The 15,610-nt window shown below is 44.2% G+C and overlaps 1 protein-coding gene across 3 annotated transcripts in view; it reads right to left on the bottom strand.

Annotated features, from left to right (window-relative positions):
* The window catches only part of LOC145335781 (tyrosine-protein kinase STYK1), a 49,779-nt gene extending 34,758 nt beyond the window's left edge, over positions 1–15,021 (bottom strand). Inside the window, exons 1-2 of one of the 3 annotated variants that reach the window (XM_080181510.1) lie at positions 14,941–15,021; positions 1,494–1,609 (exon numbers count right to left, since the gene is read on the bottom strand). In XM_080181510.1, the coding sequence (XP_080037636.1) occupies positions 1,494–1,533 (40 nt within the window). In that variant the 5' untranslated portion in view covers positions 1,534–1,609; positions 14,941–15,021. Of the gene's footprint in view, positions 1–1,493; positions 1,610–8,691; positions 8,759–13,796; positions 14,004–14,940 lie in introns of those variants that run through there. The other 2 variants (XM_080181509.1, XM_080181511.1) reach the window with 2 other exon arrangements.
* Positions 15,022–15,610: the final 589 nt, after the last annotated feature.

Genomic DNA, 15,610 nt, shown 5'->3' on the forward strand with positions numbered 1-15,610 from the left:
GCTCAAAAACCAACACAAAAAATGCTGCAAATACTCAGATTACCTAAAACAAACTGTTATGGGAAATGTTGGCGCTTCTAGTTACCTTCAGCCCTGTAGTTCTACAGGTTTATGGGTTAATGTGCAATGTGCACCTAACATGGAATGCTTCCCATTTCATTTATTCTTTCACATGGTATGGGTGTCTCATTTGTTGCCCATCCTGGATTGCCCTCGAGTAGGCGGTGATGAGCAAATACTCAGGAGCAAGAAACAGTTTCAAGTTTCACACCCAGAAAAGGATCTGAAGATCAATCTGGTCTTTATTAGAGACCTGGTCAAGTCAACCCAAGACATTAAATAACCACTTTATCTGCTCTTGCCTGAATATTAACGAGGGGTTATAATGGAATTAGGACTCAGGGCTGAACCCAAGCATGTCTTTGCTACACTACTGTAACATACAATTATATATTTCACAAAACTAAAATAATGGTCATGCTGATGGAAGATGAGAAGCATTAAAACCATAAAGGGCCTAACACGGAAAATAGAGCAATGAAGAGTTGCATTTATATAGTGCCTTTCATGACCACAGGATGTTCTAGTGTATTAACAGCCAGTGATATCCTTCACTGTAGTCACTGTTATATGTAGGAACATAACAAACAGTTTACACATATAGGGGGCATGGTGGTAAGCTTTGGCAAAGGGTCATCTGGACTCGAAATGTCAGCTCTTTTCTCTCCTTACCAATGCTGCCAGACCTGCTGAGATTTTCCAGCATTTCCTCTTTTGGTTATATCACTAAATTCGTCACTCAGGGGCCCAGGCTAATGCTCAGGAGGCATGGGTTCAAAGACCACTGCAGGAGTCAATGAGTAAAAAAATCTGGAATACAAAGCTAGTCCATAATGGTGGCCATGAAACTATCATCGATTTTCATAAAAACCCATCTGGTTCACTAATGCCCCTTTCAGGGAAGGAACTCTGCTGTCCTTACCTGATCTGGCCTACATTAAACTTCAGAGTCACACCAATATGGTTGACTTGTAACTGTTCCTCTGAAATCACCTAGTAAGTCGTTCAGTTCAAGAGCAATTTAGGGATGGGCATCAAGTGCTGGCCTTGCCAGTGACACCCATATCCCATAAAATAACTTAAATCCCAGAAACAGCAATGAGATAATGACCTGCTTTTTCTCTGTGTTGTTGGTTGAGAGATAAATCTAACCTACACTTGGAAGAAAACCCAGTTCTTCTTCAAAAATATTATTGCAACATTCTAAAAACAGATGGGACTCAGTTTAGCAAATTCATTTGAAGGACGGGCACCTCTAACACTGCCATACTCCCTCAGCACTTCACCGGAACATCAGCCTAGGGTTTGGGCTCAAGGATCTGGAGTAGGAACTTCCTGGAATCTATAATTTCCAACTCAGGCCAGAATGTCACCCAATTCCTAGAAATAAATTTACAATGAAATTAAAAAAAAACGGTGAATCGAGAACTTACTACACCGATTGGAGATGGTGAAATTACACTGGAGGCTCATTAGAGATGGTGGCAGCTAACAGACAGGAACACCGGCAGATATCAGAAGCAGGAAATGCCAATAACATGTCAGGTACCTGCAAATAAACAGGTGAAAACTGCAGTCAGGAAAAGGAAGGCTCTTCTTGCACCTTCCCTTCTTGCGGAGGGAAGGTACAATCTTCTTGTGATTGCACTTTCCCTCCGCCCACTAATACCCACTGCCAGCTCATGTCATCCCCGTCCACTAATACCCATTGCAGCTCCTCCCTCGTTACAGCTCACTGTGCATTCACTGAGCAAAGGAGACCAGTTTTCCTTAACATAGTTTATTAAAAAATAACCCACAGAGATACACTCCCTTCTCCATTACACCCCCGCGCGCACACACCTCTCCCCACTTCACTGACTTGCTCTTAAGAAGGTGGGAGTGAGCTGCCTTCTTGAACCTTTGCAGTCCATGTGGTGTAGGTACACTCACAGTGCTGTTAGGAAGGAATTCCAGGATTTTGACCCAGCGACAGCAAAGAAACAACAATACATTTCCAAGTCAGGACAGTGAGTGGCTTGGAGGGGAACTTCCACATGGTGGTGTTCCCATGTCTCTTGTCTTTCTAGGTGGTTGTAGTCATGGGTTTGGAACTCTAAGGAGCCTTGGTGAGTTCCTACACCGTACCTAGTAGATGGTACACACTGCTGCTAGTTTATTGATGCTGGGGAGATTTACCAGAATGGTTCCAGGACCAAGAGGATTTTAGCAGCAAGGTTAGACTGGAAAAACTAGGATTGTTCTCCTTAGAGCCAAGGAGATTGAGGGGAGACATGATACAGTTGTACATGATTGTGGCAGGTTTGATAAGGTAGTTATGGAAAAACCACCTCCATTATTCAATGGTAGAAGGATTATCGTCACAGATTTAAAGTTTTGGGCATGAGATATGGGGATGTGAGCAAGAACCTCCTTATGCAGTAATTGGTAAGGACCTGGAATCTTCTGCCCATAAACATGGTGGAAACAGAGACAATTAATGGTTTCAAAAGGAAACCATTTGGGGGCAGCACGGTAGCATAGTGGTTAGCACTGCTGCTTCACAGCTCCAGAGACTTGGGTTCAATTCCCACTTGGGTCACGGTCTGTGTGGAGTTTGCACATTCTCCTCATGTCTGCGTGGGTTTCCTCTGGGGGCTTCAGTTTCTTCCCACAATCCAAAGATGTGTGCGTTAGGTTGATTGGTCATGCTAAAATTGCCCTTTAGTGTCCTGAGATGCGTAGGTTAGACAGATTAGTGGGTAAAATAGGTATGGATATGGGGTCAGGGCCTGGGTGGGATTGTGGTCAGTGCAGATTCGATGGGCCTCTTTCTGTGCTGTGGGGTTTTGATGACTTTGAAACTGGATGGGACTTAAAGGAAATAAACTTGTTGGACTACAGGGATACACCAGGTAAATGGGGCTGCCTGATTGCACCATGGAGAGCTAACATTGACTCAAATGTGTTCCCTAGTCACAAATGATTAACTAGAGATTGGCAGAAATCTCACCACCACATTAAAAATCCAACTTGACTAAAACAAGGCAGAGATGCCAATCTCTGGTATCAACCAGATATCAAAGGCAAAGGATGGTCAGATTGCCAGTGCCAACTTCACCCAAAGCAACACGCACCTGCCAAAGGTTGCCATTGATAGAAGCCAGCCCCCCTTTTCCCTACCCTTCTCTCACCACCCACCCACCCACCCAGCAACAACTGACTACATACCCTCCCTCGCTAAGCCATTGCTTTCTAACTATACCAAAGAGGTACCTCCTGGCCCTTTCCTCCCTCATTCAGGGCATGAAACTATACTTCCACACACATCCTGGTATACGGAGTCCTTTCCCCCTTCCCCTGTACACAATATGAATAAGAATTCCTCATTTTAAAAATCACGAGTCTTTGATTTAATATTGTCACGTGTATTAACATACAATGAAAAGTATTGTTTCTTGTGTGCTATACAGACACAACATACCGTTCATAGAGAAGGGAATGAGAGTGCAGAATGTAGTGTTACAGCCATAGCTAGAGAAAGATCAACTTAATGCAAGGTTCAAGAGTCTGATAGCAGCAGGGAAGAAGCTGTTCTTGAGTCGGTTGGTACGTGACCTCAGATTTTTGTATCATTTTCCCAAAGGAAGAAGATGGAAGAGAGAATGGCCTGGGTGCATGGGGTCCTTAATTATGCTGGCTGCTATGAGGCAGAGGGGAGTGTAGATGGATGGGAGGCTGGTTTGCATGATGGATTGGGCTACATTCATGACCTTTTGTAGTTCCACTAATCTATAGTAGAATAAAGAAACCTCGGGCCACCAGAGAACGAGGCTCAATTTTTCCACCACCTGGGTATTCAGCGAACTCTCCTGGTTCAAGGACCTGTACGAAGCTTTCTGGTCCCTAACTAAGCCCTGGCTTCATTAGCAGAACCTATAAATGCCCATTGACTTCAGTGCACACTCTTTCTTACCAATCCTACTTAATGAACAATAAACCTAACCAAACAGTCTAGTATATTATACAATCAAATCATGCTATGATTTGAACTAATACAGTGCTGGAGCTCCCATTCCCAGAGGATATCTGATGATATTGTTATTATGGTCTGGCTGGTAAATACAAACTGTAGCAAATAACCACCGTGTAGTAAATGACTCCATAAATGGTGCACACATAACATCCTCACACTGTATCAAATCAACTGTACCTGTGGCTCTAATTCCTGAGTGTTGTGTTATTAAAAAGTTGAATATTTTAACAAAACCTACAGAAGTATGAGGGGGTAAAAACTGCCAAGCCCCCTGTAAACCAGGTGCGACGAGTGAAATAGTACTTGCAGCCATTAGGATGCAGACAACAAATTAAATTAATGCACTTCTGTCTTTTAAAATGATCACCGTATGTAGCCAGTGTTGTTTATAAGCTCCCTGCTGATGTGTCAAATATCGTGAGAAACCAGCAGTGCTGAAAGGTCTGAACATTTGCAGTATATTGTGGCTACAAGTGGTTTGAGTTTTTTTGAAAAGTGAATCCAGGTATTCAACATTCAACCCATGTTCACATTTCACCCTTCCCTCCCGCCAAGCACAGACACAGGTAACATAGCAAATGTAATATATTTAAGGTCTCAAAAGACATTTGAGAAAGGTAGCACAGAGTGGACCTGAGACCAACTCCAGTGTGTACAGCACAGGGACTAGTAGTAGAACAATAGCAAGCTGACAGCAAAACAGGAGAGAAATTAGGGATTAAAGGAGAATTGTTCAGACTTACAGAAGCTGTGAAGTCTACAAGGATCATTGTTGGGATCAATTGTTCATAATTAATAAAAGTAATTTAACCTTTGGGATTGGAAGTACAATTTCAAACTTTGCAAGTGATTTGAAAATGGGAACTGCTGAGAAAAACTGCCTCAAAATGCAAGGTTATCAGGACTACCAACAACAAGCAGGTTGGGCAAGGATGTGACATAAAACCTTTTAAATCTCAAGTCTGATTTCAACAAGCAGAGAAAACAGTCCTTCTTTATCTGTTCAAACATAAGAACATAACATAAACAACCACCAACATTTTTGATTAGCCTTGTTTGTTCAAATGAAAATTCACTTTTTCTCACCCCTGGTATCTTTTAGCCAAGTCCTAGTAAATCGAGACCATTCTCTTTCCGCGCTACCAATTTCTATTTCATACAGTTTCCCAAATCTGCACACAGTACTTACAACAACAACTTGTACAAGGAGGTGGGGAGAAAGAACCATGTTACAAACACAAGTTTCTCCTGTGTGCTTTTGGCATTATGTTAAAACACATTTCGGGGGCAGTAGGACAGTACATGAACACAAGAACTAGTAGCTGGAGCAAGTCATTTGGTCCCTCGAGCTTGCTCCGCCATTCAATGATCTTTTTGTGGACTCAGCTCCACGTACCTTTCCGCTCACCATAACCCTTAGTTCCTTTACTGTTCAAAAATTTATCTATCCTTGCCTTAAAAACATTCAATGAGGTAGCCTCAACTGCTTCTCTGGGCAGGGAATTCCACAGATTCACAACCCTTTGGGTGAAGAAGTTCCTCCTCAACTCAGTCCTTAATCTGCTCCCCCTTATTTTGAAGCCATGCCCCGTAGTTCTGGCTTCACCTGCAAGTGGAAACAACTTCCCTGCTTCTATCTTATCTATTCCCTTCATAATCTTCTATGTTTCTACAAGATTTCCCCTCATACTTCTAAATTTCACTGAGTTTAGTCCCAATCTACTCAGTCTCTCCTCATAAGCCAACCTTCTCAACTCCAGAATGAGCCTAGTGAATCTCCTCTGCACCCCCTCCTGTGCCAGTATATCCTTTCTCAAGTAAGGAGACCAAAACTGTACACAGTACTCCAGGTGTGGCCTCACCAGCTGCAACATAATCTCACTGTTTTAAACTCCATTCCTCTAACAATGAAGGACAAAATTCCATTTGCCTTCTTCATAACCTGCTGCACTTGCAAACCAACTCCTTGTCATTCACACACAAGGACACTCAGGTCCCTCTGCACAGCAGCATGCTGCAACTTTTTATCATGTACATTTCAGGGAAGTCCGAGCCATCCTTATGGTTTGAATGAATGTGGAAGAAACAACAATCATATCATTGTTATATTTTTACAAACTGCAGCTTCCTGCCCGTTGATGTCCAAAGATGTGCGGGTTAGGTTGATTGGCCGTGCTAAGAAATTGCCCCTTAGTGTCCAGGGATGCGTAGGTTAGAGGGATTAGCGGGTATAATATGTAGGGATATGGGAGTGGGATTGTATTTGGTGCAGACTCAATGCGCCAAAGGGTCCCTTTCTGCACTGTAGGATTCTATGATTCATTGGTTATGATTGCTCTTTTTGCTGGCTAACATTGCCCTGTTCCCATGTACCTGGTGCAAAGAACACCGGAGAAAGTGGGAAAACGTGTGCAGCCCAGCGTCATGTTAAGAAAACAAATCCTCTTGGGTGAGGCGTCAATGCAAAACTGGTTGATAAGGAAACCCCTCCCCTTTATAGCAAATAAAACAAAATGATTCATAAAAAAAAGGAAACAAAGTCTTTATTTTTCTTTGACAAATAAACCTTTAGTGACACGGTCAGATTCTTTTATACAAATGTGTTCAAACAATGAAATCGTGCCTGCAATGATCATCAGTTAATGATCAACCACAGTATCTGTAATTTCTAATAATCCATCCATGGGTTACCTTGGTGTATCAGGCTTTGCAAGACATCTTTTAATGTTGTTACAACTGACTACATTCTCTCCCTCACTAATACTTTCTAAACTGTATCCAAGAGGTACCTGCTGGCCCTTTACTCCCTCAATCAGGGCATGAAATTATACTTTCACCCACATCCTGGTACACAGAGTCTTTTTCCCCTTCCCTGTACACGACATAAGAATTCCTCATTTTAAACATCACCAGGCTACAGGGGAACAAAGAAACCTCAGAGAAACAGAGAACGAGGCTCAATTTTGCAACCACCTGGGTATTCAGCGAACTCTCCTGGTCCTCTTTTGCATGGTTTTTCAGGGTCCTGTGTGAAGTTTTCTGGTCCCTAACTAAGCCCTGGCTTAATGTTGTTACATTAAATGAAGGTTGCAGAGATTTCTGGTGCATTGACACATGCAACACATACAAGAGGCACCTTTGCAAGAGTAGACTATGATTTGTGTGAACACCTCAAAACTTACTGCCTCCGACAGCGGATTATCTCTGCTCAGTGACTGTGACAAGAATAGAATATCTTTGTCCCCCACAGTTTGTGGTCTCACTTTGGAATTTTAGCTTAAAAACATGGGCTCTGTTATTAAAGGCATCAGTCTCAAAATGTATCGCGAGATGAGGTAGGGACATTCTTTCTGCTTAGACAGGATAGCAGAACTCGAGGGCACAGCCTCAAAGTAAGGGGGGGGCAGTTTAGAACGGAGTTGAGGAGGAACTTCTTCTCTCAAAGGGTGGTGAATCTCTGGAATTCTCTGCCCATTGAAGTGGTGGAGGCTTCCTTGTTAAATATATTTAAAGTCACAGGTAGATAGATTTCTGATAGACAAGGGAATTAAAGGTTATGGGGAGAAAGTGGGAAAGTGGAACTGATTCGCTTCAGATCAGCCATGATCTTATCGAATGGTGGGGCAGGCTCGAGGGGCTCGATGGCCTACTCCTGCTCCTATTTCTTGTGTTCTTATAATGGGTGGAACTTTGCTGTCCAATCCACCACGGGAAGCAGACCATGCAAAGGGCTGTTGACCTCAGGTGGGAATGTCCAGCCTTGGGGCAAACATGGCTGGAAAATCCCATGCAATGTGTCACCTTCTGACTTTGCTAAGATTGTAACTAACAAATGACTACGTGTAGAAAAGTAGTTACCTTGCATCATTATTGATCTGGGAAGTCTTACAATGCAGCAAGCAGCAGCATCCCTGAACCAGAAACTCCAGGCTAATGATATAAGCAGCAACTCACAACAACACCTGATAAACTTCTTGACTCGTGACAAATGTTGCTTCTCACATTCTCCCAGCACCTAAAGTGCACCATCTGTGATGATGGCAGCAGTTTGAGAAATCTTGTGGATATTTTAGTGCAAGGCAGTAAAGCCACAGAAGGGCAGGGGGTCAGAAAACTATAGCATTTTTTAAATAACCTGTGATAAAATGTAAATATTTCTAGGCCATTTCAAATAAGTGGAATTATTAGATATCAAGTGGGTAGAGACATCAGTTTTCCCTTTGCTTATCTTCTATTATCGAGACTGAATCAATGCATTAGTGCATGTAATTACCCCTTAGTGTCCCTAGATGTTTAGATTAGCGGGGTAAATACATGGGATTATGAGGATAGCGTCTGGCTAAGGTGCTCTATCAAAGTCAGCACAGACTCGATGGGCTGAATGGTCAAAGTCCATACTAACAAAACATCACATTGCTGGATATTGTATAACCAACCCTCATTTAGAACTCCTATTGTGTTCCAAAACAGCAGCATGCTAAACCAAAATCACTTTCCCAGTAAAACAATGTAATGGAGTGGGCTACATTCCTGACTTGTCATTTTGACATTAAAAATCTATTGGCTGCCTTGCACCTGACCAGCCCAAAAATCCCCATTCGGACCGCCTCACTCACCTCTTCCTCACCACTCTTCAAGCTGCCATTTCTCTCCTCCGACCCTCCCACTCATTGCCTCTTCCACTTACTGATCTTCCCTCGTGAACTCGCAATAAAGGGGCTGCAAGAAAAAAGAAATGGGAAACGGGGAGGCGGTGGTGAAGCTGTGGTTTCACAAAAGGCTGAGCACGCTGAGTAACCGTGTTAAAATGTGGGATTCCTGTCCAAAGAAAGAATTACAGAGAAGGGGATGTATAGATCGGAAAAGCATTCCAAAGAGCAGAATTCCATAATCAAAGACAGAATTCTAGGAAAGCAATGGAAGCTTGATGGAGGTGGAGAAACTTGAACTCATTGTGGTAATGGCAGGACCCACACAGCAGTTTCACTGACAAACGTGTAGGTCAGATGGATTATGTGTGGGGTTACAGGGATAGCAGGCAGTGGAGAGGAGGCCTGGGTAGAATGCTCTTTCAGAGAGTCAGTGCTGACTCAAAGGGCCGAATGGTCTCTTTCTGTGCTGTTGGGATTCTAATCTAAATGAAAAGGCAGAATCGTGATGAAAGACATGGTTGCATCTCAACCGAAACCTGGGCAACTTCAAAACAACAATTAAGCTGGCTCCCAGTGAATCCCACACAATAGGGCGTGGACAGATAAATGCATCGAACACCAAGGAGGGGCTAAATTAGTTAGCCCTGAAAACAAGCAGGGATTGCAATAAGTGAGTAACCAGCCCACAATCAGTGTACTGAATGATGGGAAATATCAAATCCTCCACTTCACATGCCACAAGCTCTCCTGATTCCAAAGTGGCAGATGATGCAAACTCACACCTTCCTCCCTCCCCTCACCGCCACCCCATCCTTCCCTCCCCTCGCAGCCACCCCATCCTCCCCTCCCCTTGCTGCCAACCCATCTTCCCCTCCCCTCGCCGCCAACCCACCCTTCTTCCCATTTCCTTTCAGCAGTCCAAGAACTGCAACCTGCCCGGGGAATGCAGGAAGAGCAGGACTGCATGAAGGTGAATCAACATCCTCATAGTCACAAGTGGCCACAGTCACACACAAGTGAGATGCTGGGAAGATGGAAGAGGATAACGCAGACTCCACCTCATTAGAGGTCAGGGAGACACCAGCGGATTCAGGTGATGACTGTGATGGGCCATGCTACAGGGGGAGGCTGACAAGTATACACGACCACATGCCTCTTACACTGGAAAGCCTGCCTGAAAGCCAATGTTCAAAGAGCATGAAGATGGCACATCCAATTTGTGACAGGACATCAAGGCAGAGCTTGGAGCACATCCTCCCCAACGCGGGCTGTCCAGTATCTCAGCATCGGTGCTGCAGTGGGTGCTCAGACTAATACCATTGCCATTCTGAATATTAGTGTGTAAAGGGGTTTCCCGACCATCAAAGCACACCTGCTATCTATTCTTCTACAGTTCTGCTCCCTAAACACTCTCTGCAGGTATGACACTCTGCTGATTGTCCTCCTGCTCCCTCTCCCTCTTTTGTAGCTAGTTCCGCTCTCCCGATATCTCTTCATTCTCCCACTCATGGTCATTGCCAAGAAGAAGCATAACCCAGTCACCTTTGTCTGAAAGAAACCGGTTTCTGCACAAACTTTAAGTCACCCTAAAAGAAACTTAGCACCAAACAGCCCTGTGAATTATTGAAACTTCAACCACTGGCAGCACCCAAATCTAGCAGAATTTCAGCAACAAGCAGAGGAAATAAACCTCCTGTGGGTAGTTGGAGAATCTTTAGATGGGCCGTGGATTTTCTGCTAAGATCAGATTCAGCAGCGTGAGGACAAAGGGAGCAGGCACCAACTGGAGTGTAGAGTTCCAAAATGGCAATGCTGACATCAAACCAGTATTGCCCACTAACTGGTGTCAGGATTTGCCTCCTCTGCATGTTGTTGGCAAACATGGGATTGTACAAACTTAACCCCATTACCAATCTGGCGTATTACTTGTGGAAATGTGCCCTGAACACCGCTTCTTAAACTCTGGGATCATGCTGCTCAATAAATGGTTGCTGCTGAGCCCAAGTTCACTCAATGATGTTTTCCAATGTGACAGCTATGGCCTAAACCCGTCACCATTCTGTCAAGCATCTGTAACTGGAAACATCAGAATTGTGGAAATCAGGTACAAAACACGAAACAGCCTTTTTCCCTTTTTCCTGACTCCCCAAAGCCTGTCCACCATCGACAAGGCATGAGTCATGAGCATGGTGGAATACTCTCTACTTGGCATGGCAGCTTAATTTAAATTTAATTAATAACATTTACAATTAGAAACCAGTGTACTGGTGACCACGCAATTGTGATTAAAAAGAAGATTTGGTTTCACTGTGTTCTTTACGGGAGGAAATCTGCTGAACTTACCTGGCCTGGCCTATATGTGACTCCAGATCCATAGCAATGTGGTTGACTCTTAACTGCCCTCTGAAATAGCCTAGCAAACCAGGGTGGCACAGCAGTTGGCACTGCTGCCTCACAGCACCAGGGACTAGAGCCAAATTCCAGCCTCGGGTCACTGTCCGCGCAGAGCCTGCATGTTCTCCCCGTGTCTGCATGAGTTCCTTCCAGATGCTCTGGTTTCCTCCCACACTCCAAAGACGTATGGGTTAGGTAGATTGGCCATGCTAAATTGCTGCTTAGTGTCAAGGAATCTAGCTAGGGTAAATACATGGGGTCAAGGGGATAGGGCTTGGATGGGATTGTTGGTGATGTAGAATCAATGGGTCAAATGGCCTCCTTCTGCACTGTGGGGATTCTATGATTCTAAACCATTCAGATCAAGGGCAATTAGCAATGGGCAACAAATGCTGGCCTTGCCAGTGACACGCACATCCCATAAAAAATACTTTTTAAAGATCAATGAAGAGAGAGAGAATCAACTCTGATTGGCAGATGTCACAGCTTTTCACTATATAGTAATAACTTGGATGAGGCAATAGATAACAGTGTAAACTACAAACACTGCATTAAGTTAGGATACACGCAAACGGAAAATATTAAAAGCTGGTGTATCAGTACAGAAGGAAATGAAAAAGTAAATGGAATGTGCATCTTTATCTCAGTCTGCAGTTGTAGAGTGTTAGTCAGGGGCTCAGATTTTGACCTGATTCACCAGAATGACACCAGGCCTGAATGTGTAAAATTGTTCGAACAGATTGCATACACCAGGATAGCGCTAGGATTATCCCAATCTAACCATCGGAATTGTGGAAATCAGCTACAAAACATGCAACAGGCTTTTTCCTGACGCCCCAAAGTTGCACTTTCTCAGCAATTTCACTTGTCCAAATTGTCCCCATATCCTGAGCGGGAAGGTGGAATTTCTTAATTATCAGCTACAGGCACCAAACTTTATATTTACTTTTTTATATTAAAAAAAACGAAGGTAAGAATTGTCATGTAGCACAGTTAAACGACAAGGAGATTTGAGGGAGTGAATTGAGGGAAATTTCAGGAATGGGCATAACCCTAAAAATGCAGCTAGGCCGTTTAGGAACAAAATTGACAAACACATGTTCCTCACAAGGACTAGCAGAAATCTGCAACAATCTCCCCCAAAATAGGTTGTGGGATGAAAAGCTTTCCACTCAGAGATAGATGGAATTTTGTCAGGAAAGGAGTCAAGTGGTACAGAGCAAAGGCAGACAGAGAGTGCTAAAGTGCACATCAATAATAATGTAATTCAACGGCAGCACAGGTTAAGGGGGCAGAATAGCCTCCTGCTATACTTAATCCACCTTTGGGTCACTCATGACAATTTTTAGGCTTTCAGCATCTAAGCATAATTGGAAAGACTTCATCCTATCTGCTGCACTGTTCTATACTATTCTGGGTGCTCTGCAATCATGCAGAGGTGGCACAGTGGCAAGCATTGCTGTCTCACAGTGCCAGGGACCTGGTTTGAGTCACTGTCTGTGTGGAGTTTGCACATTCTCCCTGTGTCTGCGTGGGTTTCCTCTGGGTGTTCCATTTTCCTCCCACAGTCTAAAGATGTGCGGGTTAGGTGGATTAGCCATGCTAAAATGGATGGGTAGGACTTGCAGGGCAAACGTGTGCGGTTACAGGAGTAGGGCCTGCACGGACCACAATCCCACCCAGGCCCTATTCCTGTACTCCCCACATATTTACCTCGCTAATCCCCTGACACAGAGAAGGAACTTAGCATGGTCAATCAACCTAATCCACACATCTACGGACTGAGAGGGGAAACCGGAGCACCCGGAGGAAACCCACGCAGACATGGGGAGAATGTGTGAACTCCACACAATGACCCGAGGCCAGAATTGAACCTGGGTCCCTGGCTGAAATGAATCATTTGAGCTTTATTTATGGGTGTGAACTGCCTAGAAACTAACACACATTCATTACACACACACACACACAGACTAGCCAACTGGGGTTGTAAAAGGCTGTCAATAACGACCTTGCCAAAGCCCAGAAGGCAGAATCCATCCTTACCAGTCAGGTAGCTGGTGAAAAGCTCAGTTCATTCTCCCAGTTTATGACATATAATTCTGCTCTGACAGACTCTGTTTCACTAAGCACAACGTTACAAGCAAAGTGGAATATAAAATACTGGAGCATCCATGGAAAGAGCCCAATTGCTGACTATTATACGGCAGCACAAAGAGAGCTTTACCCTGTATCTAACCTGTGCTCTACCTGCCCTGGAACTTCTTAACGCTGCTTTTCTCTCTTTCTCCACATTTGTCACTGGTTCGGAGTGTCCACCTCCATGGCAATAGCTCACACTTCCCTGTCGCCTGTTGCATGGTCACCCCGGAATAATAATTCTCCAGCTTGGCAGAGGCTTCTCAATTTAAAACACACACACAGACACAGAGTCTCATCTTCCACCCCAGGCGTCAGCAGCCCCGCGAACTGGGTGTAGAAATTGGGCAGCCCCCTGCATTCACTCTAAGTGTAAATGATGATTGCACTTTCTCAGCAATTTCACTTGTCCAAATTATCCCCGTGTCCTGAACGGGAAGGTGGAATTTCTTAATTATCAGCTACAGGCACCAAACTTTATATTTACTTTTTTTATATATATAAAAAAACGAAGTAAGAATTGTCATGTAGAACAGTACCGGATCTCGGAGGGAGAGGAATGGAGATGATGGATTGTCAAAGGCTTCTTAAGGCAGCCTGTAATATCATCCAGGATTTTAAACCTCGCTCGCTGCTCTAATGTTCACGGTAAAATATCCGTACACATCTCAGAGCAGTCATCTCATTATTCCTTTCCTTTATCTGGGTGCAGTTTACACTATTAGAAAGGTAAAATATTTTCCCAAACAATGCAGTAACTAAACGTAAGAATGGGAAGGTGCAGTTCCTAATATACATCAGCTCACCCTGTGGAGGATGTGACGCACTGTGCCTGGGTGCGGCTCTGGAGAGGCACAAATTGCTGTCAGCTTGGTGCCATTTAACCGAACAAACCCCAAACTAAAGGAGGGGCCAATTGCAAAGCCCTGGGGCACTGCAGCTTTGGACCACTTTGTTTACTGGAGTCAGACACAAACTCCTGTCTGGGACTGTTTGATTTGGAGAAAGAGTGTCTTCCAGCTGAGGCAGAAGCAGGAATAACAACTGCCCCACACACTCTTCAATCAAACATAATGAAGCCCAAAACCAAGCTCCATCTCATGGCCAATGATACAGTCAGGGGAAGCCTGAAGCTATCCACTGGTCTCCATTGTCAGCTCGACAGGACTGTGAGAGAGGGACCATAAAGAAGAGTTAGTCCACTCCAATATTTAGCTCACACAATATCACTCAAGCAGAGTCTGTGATTATTACCAAATTCCTGTTTGTGAAAAGTATCCAGGAACCCATGTTACATTTTGGACCTCCCCTTTAAACCTACCTTCAGTTAATGTTTCCAGAGCAAAGAGCAAAGTAAATTACAGCACAGGAACAGGCCCTTTGGCCCTCCGAGCCTGCACCCACCATGCTACCCAACTTAACCAAAACCCCTATCATTTCAGGGACCATATCCCTCTATTCCCAGCCTACTCGTGTATTTGTCAAGAAGCTTGCTGAAAGTCACTATCGTATCTGCTTCCATTGCCTACAAGCTGTCCTCTCTAATCCTATCCATTTCAGTCACTTGAGGATGAGTTTGTGGTCAAATTCAGCCAGGTGTTGTAAGATAGTTGCTGTTTAAATGCAGTTTAGGGTAAATGAGTTCATTGAACGAGGCACCCAGAGGCAAGATTGCCTCCCTACCTGTCCTCACTGAGCACGTAAATGAGATGGTCTTCACATGGAGCTGTGGCTATGATCCCATGGAAACTCCTTTGAAGAGAGTTTACACTCCAGTATACAGAGTGGTGTCTTCATCACTATTTTGTGTGGGTCAGAATCATGGATCCTGAAATGTGGCACTTCCATCAACACTGTCTTCAATCCATCAGAACGTCAAGAGACCAGACTGCATCCCAATAAATGAAGTCATCAGCAGAGTCTATCCTCACAGCATTGAAAGCATTCTCCTGAGCGTTGGACATGCAAGATCCTGGAATGATAAAAGCCATGCTTTATGGTGAACTGTGCTCCAGGAAGTGAGGCGGCAACGCACCTTAGAAAAACCTTCAAAGACTAACTGAAACTCTCTGACAGAGATAGATGGCACACGAAAAAGCAGGAAAGCAAATGGAAACCGGACTGCTGAAGAAAGGTACAGATGACAAAGAAGGCTGCTTATACCAGGGGCTCTCTCAATCAGGAATCCCTCTGCCAAAACTGCTCAGGAGTCTGCAGATCAAAAATCCATTTTTTCAGTCACCAAGATCATGCCAACCGAGACAAGCCCTCCCCAGAATCACAGAACCCCTACAGTGCAGAAGGACACCAATTGGCCCATCAAGTCTGCACCAACTCAATGAAAGAGCATCGT

Source organism: Carcharhinus amblyrhynchos, unplaced genomic scaffold (genome assembly GCF_965287045.1).
Source record: "Carcharhinus amblyrhynchos unplaced genomic scaffold, sCarAmb.v2.hapA scaffold_41, whole genome shotgun sequence".
Taxonomy (NCBI): domain Eukaryota; kingdom Metazoa; phylum Chordata; class Chondrichthyes; order Carcharhiniformes; family Carcharhinidae; genus Carcharhinus; species Carcharhinus amblyrhynchos.